Source organism: Epinephelus lanceolatus, chromosome 20, assembly GCF_041903045.1.
Source record: "Epinephelus lanceolatus isolate andai-2023 chromosome 20, ASM4190304v1, whole genome shotgun sequence".
NCBI lineage: Eukaryota > Metazoa > Chordata > Actinopteri > Perciformes > Serranidae > Epinephelus > Epinephelus lanceolatus.
In genome coordinates this window covers 17,524,298-17,540,973 of record NC_135753.1, presented here as the reverse complement: position 1 = coordinate 17,540,973, position 16,676 = coordinate 17,524,298, and the positions used below count along the sequence as shown (strand labels likewise).

Genomic DNA, 16,676 nt, shown 5'->3' with positions numbered 1-16,676 from the left:
TCAGTGGATTAAGGGTTTATTTTTAACTAAACCAAAGTTGGTGATTGTTGGAACAGTTGACAGTTTTTTTTTGTTGTTGTTGTTTCTTTCAAGTTTAAATGATGTTTGATGAGGATGATGTATGATGAGGATTCAGAGGGTGTATGGTTGTATCTTTCTGTTTATTAAGGAAAACAAGTGAAAGAATATTTCTTTCTTAACAGTTTGTGAGTTTATTTTGTTTATTTATTAGACTAAAAAGCTAAGCGCACTATACAAGTAACCATAGCTGTCAAATTATTACAGTAAAGTAAGAATTTATATTTTTACATTCATACTTTTGTGTTAAATCGGCACAAAATCATTCTTCTGGGCAACATGTGTGTTAATGTACTTTCCACCTCTGCTTCTGTCATCCATGCTTTATTATTGTACATTGAGAGAAAAAAATAAAAATTTCTCTGTGATCGGCTGCCATTTCCCCTCCTGGCTGCCGTTCATCACATTCACTCAGCTCCGTGAGATTCCAGGTTGAAAGGATTGAGTTATACCGGAGATAAGAGCGAGTCTAAACGTCTGAGAGTACTGAGTAATGACATCTGAGAAACTGCAGCGCTAAACTAATGATTTTCTAATTGTATCTGTGAGTGCGTATGCTCCAATGTAATAAAGGTGTGTAGTTCGTGCTTCAGATAAACAGTTCCAGCTGGAGACTATACGGTTACAACTCCCTCCTTATCTACTACCATCACACACACACTCACAAACTCTTATCTCCTCACAAAGAGCTTCTCTCATGCGTCTCCAAACCCATCCATCCACTTCCTGCTCCTCTCTTTCAAACAGCTGAGTCTCCTCCACCTTTTCCCACTTCCTTTTCACTCCCTTCCACATCTCCTGGGATAGGATACCCTCTTGCCCAGCTGCCCCCTGCTCTTCTAGCTCATTCAGCATATTGGTGTTATCTCTCCTCCCGTCTGTCCGGTGGTGAGATTCTCCCAAAGCCAGATACGAATGAAATCCCTCATTCCTGGTCTGTACATCATCTTTTTGTTTACACCCAGAGGTTCCAGCTTTAACAGCCCGCTCCAAATATCTCAGGGTGAACTCTCCTGTCTCTGCGCAGAGAAAATAAGACTTAAGCCTGACATGTGAAACTGAGACGTGGAGCTGGTTTCTGTAAGCCACTGGCTGACATCTGACTTTATTTGTTTAATCACATTATACTTCATTGTTTCTGGGTGTCTCCTTGGGAAATATAATTTGTCTGTCTGCACTTTTCTTTTTCTCACTCACACAAAAAAACGCACACTTCTTTCTCCACTTGTCACCACTTTACTTTCTCTTTGAGGTGTTTTCAAGGCTCTTCACAGCCTTTAATTTACTTAAAAACCTTGTGGGTATGAACATTTTTGAAACAAATCAATCAAAAAAGTGCCCCAGCTTGGAGTTGCAAAGGCGCAAAAACACAACTGAGAATCTCCTGCACATGACACCAGGTGGCATGAAGTAAAGGGAACATATCTTCTTAAATTATCACCCAATTAATAAAACTAAAGAGCAGCAGACATCATCAGAGCCAAACAGAGCACCAGCACACAGTTGTCTTTATACTGAATGGGCCCATTTAGTCAACAAGCCACAGGTGTGGAGGAGAAAACCACAAAAAAATCAAGAACAGGTGTTAAAGAGGCATTACATCCTTTGATAGTGTGTAAAGAATAAACCATGTGTGCTTGAAAGTGCTTAAAATAAATTCATGGCTTTGAAATCACTTTAAATTGTTTGAGAAATAGCGCCCAACTGCCAAAAGCCCATTTTTACTTCCTTGAAAGTCAAAGAGAAACCCTGTGTTTTACAGCTGGTCCCCCTCGTTTTAGCAGGTGACTTCAGTAAGTGTTTTTCCATCCATGTCTGCTCTCTACAGCAGGTGTTTAACACACTGCAGACTCGGGTCTAGTATGTCTGTGTCTGGAGTTTCTACAAGAGTTCCTTTCAACAGAGAAGTTCACTATGAAGCCCTTAAAATAATGTATTAAGCGTCCATATCAGTTTGTACCCTCTTGCCCCACTCGGTGGCAGCAGCAGACACAAGCTGCAAACACAACGCTGACACATCATCAGGTTTTAAATATGATGACATGAAAGCAAAGTTGCATCCATCCAGCAGGCACAGAGCAAACTTAGCATTTCTTTGACTCCTGTTTGGGTCCACCTGAGACCTCACCAAGTAGGTGTCTCATTATTTTGAGATGCAGTGATGGAATAAGAGTGTAAAATAGCAACACTATCACTACAGACTAAAATCGAGTTTGCATAAGTTAAAACACTGCTAAAACCATGTGTTTAGTGTTGTTAACGATCTCTATATTTGTTAGGAGCTCTATTTTGAAGAATGAAAATAGAGCCCTGAAACAATAAAATTACCTACTATTACTAACGACCTCTAACAATATAAAGGTTACTCTTTTTTTTCCCTTGAGACTCTGGATTTTCGTCCATGCATACTTTTTCTTCAGCAGTCTGGGTGTTGCCAGACTGTGATCCGATACTCTGAGGTTAACATACTCTACTGCAGGTTAGCTATTCAGCATGAGTTACCATGGTGATTTATCTCAGTAAAAAGAGAACCAGCTTCGCAGTACTGGAAACCCAGAGTTAACCCCGAAGTTACCACGCTAACTGCAAATCCTGCTTCATAGTAAAGGCCTCTGATCAGGCTGTTCTCATGCACTTTTCGTACATTTACCTACAAAAAGTAATGCACCACAATTTGCATATAATGTACCTAATCATGAGCCAGTAATATATAATCAATGTATCTGGGAAGGATGTGATCAAGTAACCATAGAGAACCACTGATGGGGGTGAACTTTGAGTTATTTTAAGGTCACCATGTCTTTTTTTCCTTAACCTATCTGATCTGATGAGAGTAAGTCCATTATTCACTTTCCTTTTAAGGGCCTTGACACACCTGGAGCCAGACCAATAAAAGACACAAATATTTAACATCTAAACTATTCACACTGGCAGCGAAGGGAATTTGCAACAGCTGCAACAAGTCCACCATTATCATGGTTTCCATTCTGCATGATGTGAGTGGTTGATGCCTCATTCCAACCTCATTCCAAAAATAATTAATGAGCTTTGTCGTCCTGTGATATTGTGCTGTGTGAGAGTACACAGGACAAAAACAACCTTTCAAAAATTCAGTAAATTGCACATAAAAGCCAAAAACCTAACTCTGTTTTGGTCTCCGCCCACTCCTGAGGGAAGTATCTACTGTGGCTCTTAAGCTGCTAAATGCTTCCCAATGTTTATTGATTAATCGCAAACTTTTAGCATGCAGTGGATTTTGGAACAAGATGCTACAAAGCTACACAACACTGAGGTGAAATGCCAATTGAAAGATGCTTTTCAAGGAGTTTGTCACTGTGAGCAATGCCTTTCACATTACACATCTTTATTTGTTTAATTATTAATACAAAAGTATTGATTACAGCAGCTGCAATGACAAGCTGCAATTTAGGGAACTGGAAATAAGAAATGTGACTTTATGGACTATGAGAATCACGTGAGAGAAAGGACAGCAGCAAAGAGAGAAGTTCAGTAAAAAAAAAAAACAAATCAAGACAAATGTGCTCACACACAGATTAAATAATGTTTGCGAAGGCATGCTGACTGTGAAGTCTCAAGGCCAAGGGAACATTTTTGACAGTGGTATGGCAGACAGTGAAGAAGGCTTTAGACGATTTACCAAAGTATTAAGTGATCAAAACTTGCCACGCAATTTTAAGAAAGAACTCAGAGGCAGAATTTGAGAAAACCACAACACAACTCTGTAAAAAAGGCCAAGAAACCACAGCAAAGTGCATAAAAATCCTCATCAGACATTCTGACAAACACACTGCAAAGTATCACATGACAGTCTGTATTAAATGTGTCAGGGCCTGACAAAAGCTAGCGTCAACATAACCCTGTTTGATTCCATGTTAACCAGGATGGATGAGGTGGTAGCTGAGGTGTCATTATGACTACAGCTGAAGGTGGCTGTGAAGCCGGGGGATGCTCGTTGCCAGAGAAACCCACCGGGCCCGATCCGAGGCCCGGCTGTGCTGACACAGCTGGTTCCAGGCACAGACACCCCTACGCCAAGCTCGGCTCCAGGAATGTTCCGGGCCTCGCTGGAGAAACCATAACAAGTGCAGGAAATAGATTAGTGCACTCTGGGTTCCACGCCGGCCGCAAACCTCCTGAGCCCGGCCTCTCCAAACCCACATGTGTGGGAACAGGAGACCCAGCAGCAGAGGGAGTAAGACCCCCATCCAGACATCAGGGCAGATCCCAGGAGGACCTGCTGCATGGAGTAATCAAGCCTCCGTTATTTCATGATTGGCCCTGACTCCTACCTGCAGACCAATACGCCTCCAGTAAAAATCTATACAGTAATACCACCCAGTGACGCACGACATGAGAGCCAGTGCAGGAAGCTGGTGAATTTATTATAATATAATATGGTTTCACTTGTGACTGTAAGCTCACTGACTGGTGAAAAGTTCATAATTTTGTCCTCGTATATAGTTATTTATTTTCAGTATGTGATGTTCAGAGTCTTTTATCTTTAATGTTGCAATTTACTTTTTGGTGTACTGACACTGCCCCAACCTATTTGAGTTTGTATTTATGTAACTGACTGAATCCACAGACCTTGTTGTGAGCAGTTTCATGTAGGAACTATTTCCTCTCTACCAAACTATACCTGCCAAATGCATCACCACGCAGAAAGAAGCGTGCATCTACTCATGTAACGTTAGCTAGCTCAGTGGTGACAGGTGATCTAGCCGTAGAAGGCACGCTTCCTTTTGTGTTTTGACACCATTGATGTTTACATCTCCGATGTCATGAACATGAGCCTCCCATCAATGTGTCGAAGCACGCTTCCTTCTGCACAGTGATACAACTGGCAACTCTCAGGCCCAGCAGTCTGTATTCATCACTCAAAAAGGGAAACCAGAAGACTGACCGGACCAATTTGTCATTAATGTTTACATCTCCGATGTCATGAACACAAGCCTCTCATCCATGAGTAGATGTACACTTCCTTCTGCACAGTGATACTGTTGGCAGGTGTAGTTCGGTAGAAAGAAAATAGTTCCTAAATGAAACTGCTCACAACAAGGTCTGTGGATTATCTTGAGTAACCAGGGGCCTGTATCACGAAGCAGGATTAATGTCTTAGTGAGGTAACTTCAGGGTTAACCCTGGGTTTTCGGTCTCACGAAGCCAGTTCAGTTCTTATCGGGGTAGATCACCATGGTAACTTACTCTGAACGGCTATCCTGCTCCGGAGCAGGGTAAGTTCAGGGTTGAATCTGATCCTATAAAAAGCACCACCCACTGGCCAATCAGCTGTTCGGAAAAAATGACTCCGTTGACAGAAATGCAGCCCAGTCATGACGGGAAGTTTAATTCATTTGATTGATTTTGATTTGAAAGTTTATTTTGAACATTAAAAAAGAAAAGAAAGCAACAACAACAGACAATGAAAAGATTGTTCAAAAAGGAGTGGAAAGAAGTCGAAATGTCATAAGAAAGAAACTGATAATTTGCGGAAACTTAATATATTAGTGCCAACATTTTGTTTTGTTGGAGGAAATGATCCCTGTTAAAGATAATGGGCCTAACTGACAGCTTTGCTGCTGGAAATGTGAAAAGTAGCCTATCATGTCTACACTTCATGGTGTTTGAGGGATTTTCCTTTTTGTTTTTTAAAGAGGGAGACTAGGTATATTTTTGCACAGCTGTAATTTCTAACACAGCTCAATATCAGGACGATTTTATTCAGACTATCAATTTGGTGTTGATATGATTTAATTGTGGCGTCAGCTTTAAGCTTTATTGTAGCATATATAACGTTATGACAAAGAAGAGCAATTTATCAGACGCAATGATGTTAGACGATAATTGTAATACACGCAATTCATCTGCGCAGCATTGATTTCATGGGATTCAAGGGTGTGATCAGTGTCAGATGTACAGGCACAGGTACTGTAGCTACTTGAACCAGTGATGAGTAATTTAACCTACACATAATTTTATTTGCTGCCTTGTTTTGTCTTGATTTTTCCCTCTCTCCTCCTCTATTTCTTCTTTCCTTACCCGTTTTTTTTTCTTCTCTATTATGTGATTTCATTGATGTTTTGACGGGGGAATTTCTTTGATAAGCTTTTAGTGGCTTCTAACCTCTCCGGCACTTTTCTTTTTTTAATCTTGTAAATTTTATACTGTCTGTTTTTAACATTATGTGCAAATAAACTAATCTAAACTAAAACTAAACATTATTCATCCCGTTATGCGTTGCCACGCATGTTTCCTCCTGCAGCTGCCACGGTGTTGGCCTTTTCTGTAATGTTGCTTTTCTCTTCCTCATATTTTAGTAGAATTAATCTCTGATCCTCACAAGAAATACTTTTTTTCCCCTCACATACGGCGCTCTGTGAGGACGCTCAGTGACGCTGAGCTTCTCTCATGATTGTGATTGGTCCGCTGCGTGCACGTTCACGGCTCTTGATAAAGCAACCCTGGGTTGAGTTACCGAGTTGATATCCAGCGTTGTGATACCGATTATCCTGATTGCCATTGTTAGGGTTAGTCAACCCAGGATAGGTCTGGGTAACCCAGGAAAGGTTGATCTCGCTTCGTGATACAGGCCCCAGGTCATGATTTCTGGAAAGAGACATTGCTGTTGAGTTTTGTTTTTTTTTTTAAAAATTGACACTTTGAGCACCAAATGCCAAGAACCATCTAGTTCCATTACACTGGAAAGAAGGCAAACATCTCTACAGCCATGATCTCCAACACTCGGACACTCACACCAGATCTAGATTGATAAATAGCACTACAGGTGAGAGGACAAATATGTATTTTTTGATTTGGAGTGAACTGTCCCTTTAAACAAAGGATTGAGATGAAAACATGTGTCCTTTGTAATTCTTTTGAACATACAAACATTTTATATATTATAGATAAATTATTTTTGTCCTTTAAGAACATGCCTATCTTGGTCAGGAAAACCCTTCCACTATCTCAAATAATAATGCTACATACTGCTTCCTCTGGATGCCACTGGCATTTTGCTAACTTACTTTGATTGGTTTCCATAGTGCATATTCTTGTTGCATTTAGCTGTGAATTATTTACCTTTTTACTGTTAGTAAACAGTATGGCATTTTTAGGTGGGCAGGGCTTAGCTGGAGCAAAACAATTCTCCACAGACATTAGCTAGCGCTAGCTAGCAAGTTCTTGGACGACTGAGTGCAAACCATTCCACATCTCTTTTGTAGAGCAGTTAAAGTTCTGGAGAGCAGAACTCATATCAAATTGGATAATATGACAACTGATACTATAACATTGTTATAACAACTCTGTTTCCTTAAAGGTCAGCACTGTCAAGACTGTTTTGCCATTGGTCAACAGTGGAAGTTCATGAAAGTTGAACCCAAAATCTTAGCTTGACTTTGCTTCACCTCGTCTCAGATTTGTCCTCCGGAAGGCACCTGCACACTGGAATCAGAGCTCGCTACGTTTTAAATGGTAAAACTTTTTGCTTTTCTACTGATTTTTTTCACGCTTTGTATGCAGCACCTTTCCCACAGAGGTTTTCTGGATATGCACAGGACTACATTGCCAACTGTATTTTTTGACATGATCCAAACTTTTTAGTTACAAGATTTTTGTGACTGGATGATTACTGGTTTGGGTTGGGCCAAGGGGCAACTACTGACTGCCAATGACCGATGATTATACCAGCTCTAAAGGGGCCGTAGAGTTCAGCCAGAGCTCAGGTAGATTTCTATTTTATTCTAATGGCCTTCTTATGTCAACCCCCCCACTGAAAAATAAATATGTTTAAAGCCTGAGCACTGTGGAAGCAATTCCGGCCTGGCTTCAACTTGGCAGGGAGAGAGATGGGATTACCAGATGAATTCACTCAGTGAATGTGTGTGTGTGTGTGTGTGTGTGTGTGTGTGTGTGTGTGTGTGTGTGTGTGTGCGTATGCATGTGTGTGTGTTTACATATTTCCACTTGTATACAAACTAGTGGAAAAATGTGCGTCCTTGTGTGTATTTGTGTAAATATACATGATGTATGCATGCCTACTGGGTGACGTTTGTGTAAGATAGAGAATCAGAAACAGTTCACTCTGTTTAAAATGTGTGTGTGTGTGTGTGTGTGTGTGTGTGTGTGTGTAAGTGTGCATTTCCCCAGCGGGCTCTTTCTGACCTTCGGAAAGCTGACTCGTTACCTTGCACGTCAGCACACATACAAACAACCCCAAAGGTACTCTTAAAGATATTTCAGCAACATGGTCACTACGTGTTACTTGTACACGTATGTTGACATTACACATTGTACTTTATAATGCAGAAAAGCTGGAGGCGAGCCTGTGTTTGTTTGCCAAAGCGGTGAAGAAACTGAATGAAAGCTGTGTCAGATTTTATCACAGCTGCATTTGAGCATTTTATTACAAAACTGTGATGAGTGCATTAAATCTTGGAATTCAAGAAACTAAAAGGGAGTTTCGCAAACAACCCTTCTTGGGAAGATAAAGCTGACCATCAAACCATATGGTATTCCAATGCTCCGTTATCTTTCCTACTGCATTTTTATATGGAAAACTTCAAGCACTCAAGCCTCAAGCCTTCCCACGCTTTATCTCACATGCTGAGGCATCTTGCTGACTGGACCACTGTGTTTTTGCACATTTCAGTCCATTAACTACAAGCCATGTATTCTTTACAGTGCTGGAATCCATTTTCCGTTTTATGACTGATTTCTTTGGCAGCAGAGGCTTAAAACTTACTTGAAATAGATAATTTATAACAGTTAACATTTAGCGACCTTTATATTTTCATGGGGCCAGTAGCAAAGTTTTCACTTTCTTTGTGATGTCTTCAAGTGCTTGTGTTAAACTACCAAATCCAAAAGCAACCTAATAATCCAGAAAAAAATACAGTCTTCTGCAAGGTGATTTTCATTGTGCACTAGAATTGATGGAAGTCAGTGGCTTCTGGGGAAAACTGGAGCGCTTCAGAAAATGGTCAGTGGTAATAGCAGAGTATGTGAAGAAATAGGCTAAGAAAAACAGAGGTCCACTGGTGTTGTATGCACTGCATTCTTTATCAGCAACTCTTGACTTCTGATCAAACTGAATTCATTTCAGTAAGGTATAAAAATCAACTTGCAGAGGCCTGAAACTTACTGGAAAAAGATAAATTATTACAGTTAACATTTAGCTACCTTTATATCTTCATGGGGTCAATCGCAAAGTTTTCACTTTCTTTGTGATGTCTTCAGGTGCTTGTGTGAAATTACAAGATCAAAAAGCAATGCAACAACGTTCATTGTGTACTAGAATTGGTGGAATTCAATGGCTTTGTGGTAAAACTTCTGGAGTGCTTTAGATGGTCAGCAGTAATAGCAAAGTAAGTGAAATGTATGAGTAAATAGGCTAAGAAAAACAGGAGCCCACTGGTGTTGTATGCACTGATTTCTTCATTGGCAACCGATGACTTCTAATCATTTGAGTGAGGTATGAAAATCATCTTCCAGAAGCTTGAAACTTACTTGAAATAGATCATTCAAAACAAAATACAATCCTCTTGTTGTCCTGATAATGACATCTTGACAATGGTTTACAAATTGAAGTATGTTTCAAACCACTGCAAGTGGATTTTCATTGTGTACTAGAAATGGTGGATGTAAATGGCTTCATGGAAAAACTTCTGGAGCACTTTAAGAAATGGTCAACAGTAATAGCAAAGTATTGAAAATGTAAATGCCAATAGAAAAATAGAAGCCCATTGGTATTGTGTGATTTCTTTATCGGCAACCACTGACTACTAATCATTTCAGTAAGGTATGAAAATCAACTTGCAGAAGCTTGAAACTTAGGTACTTGATACTTGATAGGTACTAGGTTTTATTAAGTGCTTGTGTGAAATTATGAGACCAAAAGGCAAAACCTAATAATAAAAAAAAAGTCTTGACATCTTGTTTGTTGTTCATGTTTGATTTCACATGTACTGTATAATATGTGATTTAATCCACAGTGCATGTTTAAAACCACTGTAAGTTGATTTTCATTGTGTATTAGTTTTATTGGAAGTCAATGGCCGCCTTTCTTCCTTTTTCCATAATGTCTGAAGCACTATATTAAATGGTCAGCAGTAATGTATGCAAAGTATATGAAATGTGTATCCAAATATGCATAGACAAACAGAAGCCCACTGGTGTTGTATGCACTGGTTCTTACCAATGTTTACTGCTCAGTAGTGACTTTATAAACTAGACACAGATTTGCACAACAGCCACAGCTTTGACACATCACAACAGTTTAAACACTATCAGTCTCCTGGGAGAGTGCAATCAATTAAAGCAAAACATGCAGAGAGGAAATAACTGCTTGTTTTCCTCTGAGTCCTGACATTATGGTGCTAATAGTGGAAGAATGAGGGTTTGTGATGGTTTGCATGAATGCATCTCTGTTGCACAACAAAGCCTCTGGAGGGGTGAGGCAGACCCTTGGAGTCGACCCCTCCAAACAGCTGCCCGGTCCCTGAGAGGGCCAACAGCACTCAGCTCAGAGTTCAGCAGCTCTCTCCTCCTACTTCTCTGAATGTCAAGAGTTCATTTGAATAAAGTTAAAAGTGAGCAGGATTTGGCTCCCCGCCCTGCAGCTCTCTAATCTAATTCATGAGCGAGACTCGCACGCGCTCGCAGAGAAAGACAAACAGGATGCTTCTACTCGGGTGACTCGGATAAAAGAGATTGTGTTTTAACACAGTTTGAATTCCTCTCAGCTGGTGCTGCCTCACATCCACTCTGGTGGACCTCGGCCGAACTGTGTGTGAATGAGTCATGCTGCAGCAACACCCTAAATCCAGAGACACAGAGGCTCCTGATCCCAAATCAATGTTGAATCAACACAACCGAGATGGAGCACGCGCTCCGTCTCCAAGGAAAGTAATAATGATGTGTTTGAGTGTGTGTGTGACACAGCGTTTGCCCTTTGCTGCCAGTTTTTTCTTCTTTATCCAAAAAGCATGAATGCATGCACTTGATGGCAAACATATGCCTCACAAAACCCAACATCAGTGACTGGGAGAGCGCTGAAACGAACTGATCCTTTCTGTGTAAAAGTAGCTGTGCTTAACGATCATTAATGCAGCATGTCAGAGGAACAAATGTGCATTTATGACATAAAAATACAAATTGTATGAGCATTTCACATCAAAGAAGAAAAGGAGAAAGAGCAGAATGGACCATATTATAGCTGCCATGGAGGAAAAAAACCAGAGATGCTAATTTAAAGGGTAATTTCACCAAAATTAGAGACATATTTTTTTCACTTTACAGGATTTATTAGTAATGGGAACTATATGTTTGGCAAAAGATAAAGTCTGCTGAAAGTTAGGTCTGTGGATTCTCCAGAGTCATGGGGACACTTTTCCTGGAAAGACGTGTTTCTGTCATACTGTATTGTAGGGAAAAACTTCAGGGACAAACGTCCCAAAACCTGGAAAAATATGACCAACACTGGTTGCATGGCTTGATACAACAAGAGATACGTAAGTGTTTGTAATTTGGGTGAGCTGACCCTTTAAGCTTTTTTATCCTTATTATTCTGGTCTTGTCCAGTTCACTACCAGTGTACAAGTCAAATGGGAAAACTTCTGAGAATGGGGCCCCACTGTGACTTTAACGGAGCAGTGTGTAAGATTTTAAGAGTTAGTGGGATTTGGTTGCAGAAATGGAAAGCAATACATTAAGTGTGATTTCTTTGGTGTATAATCACCTAAAAAATAAAAATTGTTGTGTTTTTGTTGCTGTAGAATGAGCTGTTTATATCTACATAGGGTGCTGGTCCTCGTCCAAAAGGATTGCCATGTTGCACGGCCATGTTTCTACAGTAGCCCAGTAAGGACAAACCAAACAGTGGCTCTAGATAGGGCCATTCGCCTTTTCGCATTGGCCACTGTAGTTAGAGGCTCCTCCACAATGAGAGTATCAGAAAAACACTGATTCTTAAAAGTTAAACTGCTTCATTAAGTGTCTTTACCGATATAAATCAACAGGTAAAAACCTCCTGGACAATGAACACTGAAAGAATTCTAACTGGGAGACGTTTCATCTGGTTGCAATCTGCAATCCTCACCACTAGATGGCACTAAACCTCCCTAAATCCTTAACCCTGTTCCTTTAAATGTCCTGATTTGTCTCTTTAAGTGTTTCAAGTGGATAATGTTTAAACCATGACAGGCTGAGGTGGGTGGGATCAGCGTCTGCAGGTCACTTCAGAAGGAAGTACTCTAACAGTGTGTGAATCACAACACAATCTAGTGGCTCATCTAAACACACTGAACAGTGCTGGGAGAACACTACAACTTACAACTTTACCAGCTGTAATCACCTGCTCAGTATGTTTTGCAGATGATTCAGCTCCTGGTAAAAACCTGCACGCTGAAGGAATTCTAACAGGGAGGAGTTTCAGCTGGTTGCAATCGGCAGTCTACACTGCTCAATGCCACTAAATCCCCCCAATTCTTACACACTGTTCCTTTAAGCTACACAGCCTTCATGGTGCATGTGCATGAGTGCACTTGTACACAAACCAAATGCAGGTGAACTCCATCTGCGCCACAACACAGAGATATATGTTGACTACAATTTCAGCTTGAGCTGCTCCACATTTCTGAGGTCCTGCGGCATGTTTGTGTGAGTCAACGTGTTCAAGTGACTCAATTTAAGTGGATGAAAGAGAGACGGGTAGTTTCTGATTCTCCTTGATCTGGCGAGCTCTGTCAGCAGTCGTTGGGCCTGTGGCGAGGTGGACCTCACAGACTGTCAGCCACATTTACGTTTCACCCGTACCCTGCGGAACCATTAGCGACTGAGCTAAAAGCCAGGACAGATGAGCTGTCTGTCTTGACATGAAAAATGTGTCTTTTGTGTTAACTAGAGGATTCAATTAGACCGCCATGCCTCTAATTATCAAGGTAATTCAAGGTGAGTAACAGCAGGACAGAGAGCAATAAAAGTTTTATGATTAGAGAAGGATTTTTCACTCACCGAACCTCTTGTATCCAAAAGACTGTACTTCCTCCTCGTCTGCAAAGTCGTCTGTGTGACATAATCAGAAACATGACATAAGTAGGTCAATGTGCTCTGCTGGAGGTATATAGTGTCTAAGGCAAAATCAAACTGAGAGAAACACTACAGGGCAGCTGCACAGAGCCAAGAATTCATAAAGTTATCCTTGAGTACAGTGATCTGTGTTTGGCAGAGTGGAGGCAGCCATCAAGGCATTAGGTTGGAGATAGTGTAGTATGATATCTAGTGTGTGTGTGTGGAGATAGGAGGTCCAGAGAACTGTAAAAGCCACAGGCTGTGGTTTCTCTGGGTTGTTGACAGTAAACCCTAATTACACTGTGCAGCACTACACTGAAGACTGGAGCAGAGCAGGGGGAACATCACTGGTAATGGTAAACAGATGGGAGTGAGGGGGGAGACAGGGGAGACACAGAGGGATGAGCTGAGTGTGTGCGTGCTGGCGGGGGGTCAGAGTCTTATTTCACCCCAGTTTCTCTTGGGTAACATGGTGTAGTTATGGATGCTACAAATGCAGTCAAGTGGCCCCTGGTTGGAGCTTAAGCACACATACATCAGTTTGTAAGCTGGAAATCACATGCACAACAAGAGATGTGCACTGGTCATCATCAGTGTGCAGGATGTCTTCTTGTGAAAGCATCTTGTTTCTTAGACATCACAACTTTAACAAGTTCAATGTGGTCTAATTGTGCAAACATTATTTGGTGTTTTATATCCTTCTGAGATGCGACTAAGTGCTGGGAATAAAAGGGAAGAAACTCCCAAGTATTTCACAACTTCTGCACCGCAGTACCGTAATGTCATCCAGATGTGAGCCGCGCACCACAAAGAAAATGCGCACAGAAATCTGTCATGAGTGTAATCTGTATGTTTGGATTTAAAACACACACTTTAAACACACGCTTTATGGAGAAGCAACAAACCTTTCATGGCGTTTTCTAACTCGTTGAGGACTGTAGAAGAGATGAGGACCGCTGTCACTTTCTGCGCATCTCAGCATCCAGTGCGAAAGTGTAAACTTGCTCCACAGAAAACACACACACTTATAAAAGAAATAACACACAGCTATCAGTTTGTCTTCATGTCGAGTCTTGGGTTTAAAATCCCATTGTGCTTCTCGCTTTGCTTCAGAGGAGGTTTTTGCAGCAGTGATGTGATGTTCACGGAGCCTGAAGGAGGAAGAAGTGCTGTGCGTTTACTATCACTGTGAAGTTACACTGAGAGACCAGCTGCACTTCCGGTGACGCTTTCAGAATTAAAGAGTTTTTGTTACGTAACAGCAAAGAGTCCAGACAACTGTAAGGAAAGCACTAACACTGTTGTAAAAAAAAAAAAAAAAAAAGTTACTTTTTATTTTATTTTATTTCATTTGAGTTGAATTGAATTGAATTTGATTTATTATATTTATTTTATTTTATTTTAATTGAATTGAGTTGAAATAGATTTATTATATTTTATTAATTTTATTTTATGTTATTTTATTTTAATTGAATTGAATTGAGTTGAATTTGATTTATTTTATTGTATTTGAATTGAACTGAAATGAATTGTATTATTTTAATTTATTTTATTTCAATTGAATTGAATTGATTTTATTTTAATTTTATTTATACAGATGACGCAATTTAACATAGTTCCAATACAGAGTATGGGACTGATGTGTTGCACAGAATTTATAGCTATTGCTTATTTTCAACTCTCGTCCCTAGTTGGGCTTTTACATGTAGACCTATAATGTTATTAAAAATATGCAGTTTAAAACATCATACAACCACACTATAAACATGGAAGGCACAATAAAATACATAGAGCACAATCCATATACTACAATGCACACACCACAGTACATATACCAGAATACATACATCACATTATATCCCACAGAACATCTACTACAATAGACATATTATTACACACCAGAACACTTACACTAATACCCTTAAAAGTTTGAATGCATAGAGCTAAGAGTGGGTACAGCTCTGGTTTGTATTTAGCGAGCACAGAGTTGACAGCTCTTTATGGAAAAAAACTGATTGTCCAAATTTAGATTTACAACTTAATCTCAATATTTAACACGTTTAGTGTTTGCTAAATTCTTACAGAACCACAAAAAAAAAAAAAAAAAAAACAGTTTTGGGGATATAAAAAAACAAGATATAACATTAATGTGTTGGGTTGGCTTAATCATATCTTGTTTCTAGGATTGGGAAGAAATAGTAATATGTAATTAAATTACAAAAGAAATGTAACTGTATTTATCTGTCATTAAATTACTGATCAAAATGTTGGTGATTAAAAAGAGGTTACATAAAAATATAGAAAAGTTAATATGTAGAATATAACATTCATTCTGTTGCTCTGCATCTTTTTACCATGCAGGAAAACCTTCTTTTGGCATAGTCTATACCTGCACCTTTTTTAGCTTTGTTGCCCAGCTTAAAAAAAATGTTAGAAAAGTAATCAGGCGTAATAAGTTAGGCTATATTACTTTGATGAAGTCATTAAAATAGTTACATTACTAATTACGACTTTAACAAAGTAACAAGTCATCTGTAACCCATTACATGTCAAAAGTAATCTCCGCAACACTTCCTGTTTCATTTCATCATCATTTCTGCCCCCTAAACAAAGACCAATTACAAAACTCTTATTTTGAAGGCTACTGCGCCCAACTTCCGGTTTCCCCTCCTTTTCTCTCTAGCTTTCTCTTTGTAACTTTCCGCCGTTGCCAGCTCCCTGAGGACACAGCCACTGTCCCACTCTGGGTTTTTGAAGTCTTCCCGGTGCCTGTCCTGTCCTCTCCTGTTGTCTGTCCCCCTGCAGGGACAGAGGAAGTGTGGACAGACCCCGGGACGTCGTGCGGCGCTGCAGTAATCCAGCCGGACATGAGATTAAGTTACTGGGGGTTGATGGCAATCGCGTCCCCGGGTGAAAATCTGGTACCCATTAAAGATAATTTCAAAGGTTTTGGGAGGTGGAGCGACACCGAAACGGCGACATTTCACTGCAGTTCCTGTGTTTTTACATATTCACATCTCATTTCCTTTAAGGATGAAAAATCACTCTCATACTCATGTGATATTCCTGCAGGGCCACTTGGCCCCTCTGTGGTACTCAGTAATAGGTTACTCATGTGGTCTGGAGTGTTTTATCAACTGATTTATCACAATATCCCCACATTCCTGTAATACGGCTGTAAACATTTACATATTTTTCTTTTATTCCATGAGTAGATGCACGCTTATGTAACCAGGTCATGATTTCTGGAAAGATACATTGCTATTGAATTTTTAAATCTATTTATCCGGGCACCACAAACCGAGTGCCATTTAGTTCCATTATATTGAAGAGAAGGCAGTATTATCTACAGTCGATATCTCCAGCACACACTTTTAGATTTGGGGTGAACTGTCCCTTTAAGAAGTCATGAAGCAATGCCTTTTTTTCATTTGTTAGAAGAAAATAACATTTTTTGGATTCAATTATAGACAAAATTTTGATTACTCCATTTATTGCTACCTGTGTCC

The 16,676-nt window shown here is 40.0% G+C and overlaps 1 protein-coding gene across 1 annotated transcript in view; it reads right to left on the bottom strand.

The window, feature by feature from the left end:
* LOC117264356 (collectin-12-like) overlaps positions 1-14,353 on the bottom strand; it is a 49,815-nt gene extending 35,462 nt beyond the window's left edge. The window contains exons 1-2 of the mRNA XM_033638248.2: positions 14,073-14,353; positions 13,111-13,161 (exon numbers count right to left, since the gene is read on the bottom strand). Coding sequence (XP_033494139.2) covers positions 13,111-13,161; positions 14,073-14,079 — 58 coding nt within the window. The 5' untranslated portion in view covers positions 14,080-14,353. The remainder of the gene's footprint in view (positions 1-13,110; positions 13,162-14,072) is intronic.
* Between the last annotated feature and the right edge of the window lie 2,323 nt (positions 14,354-16,676).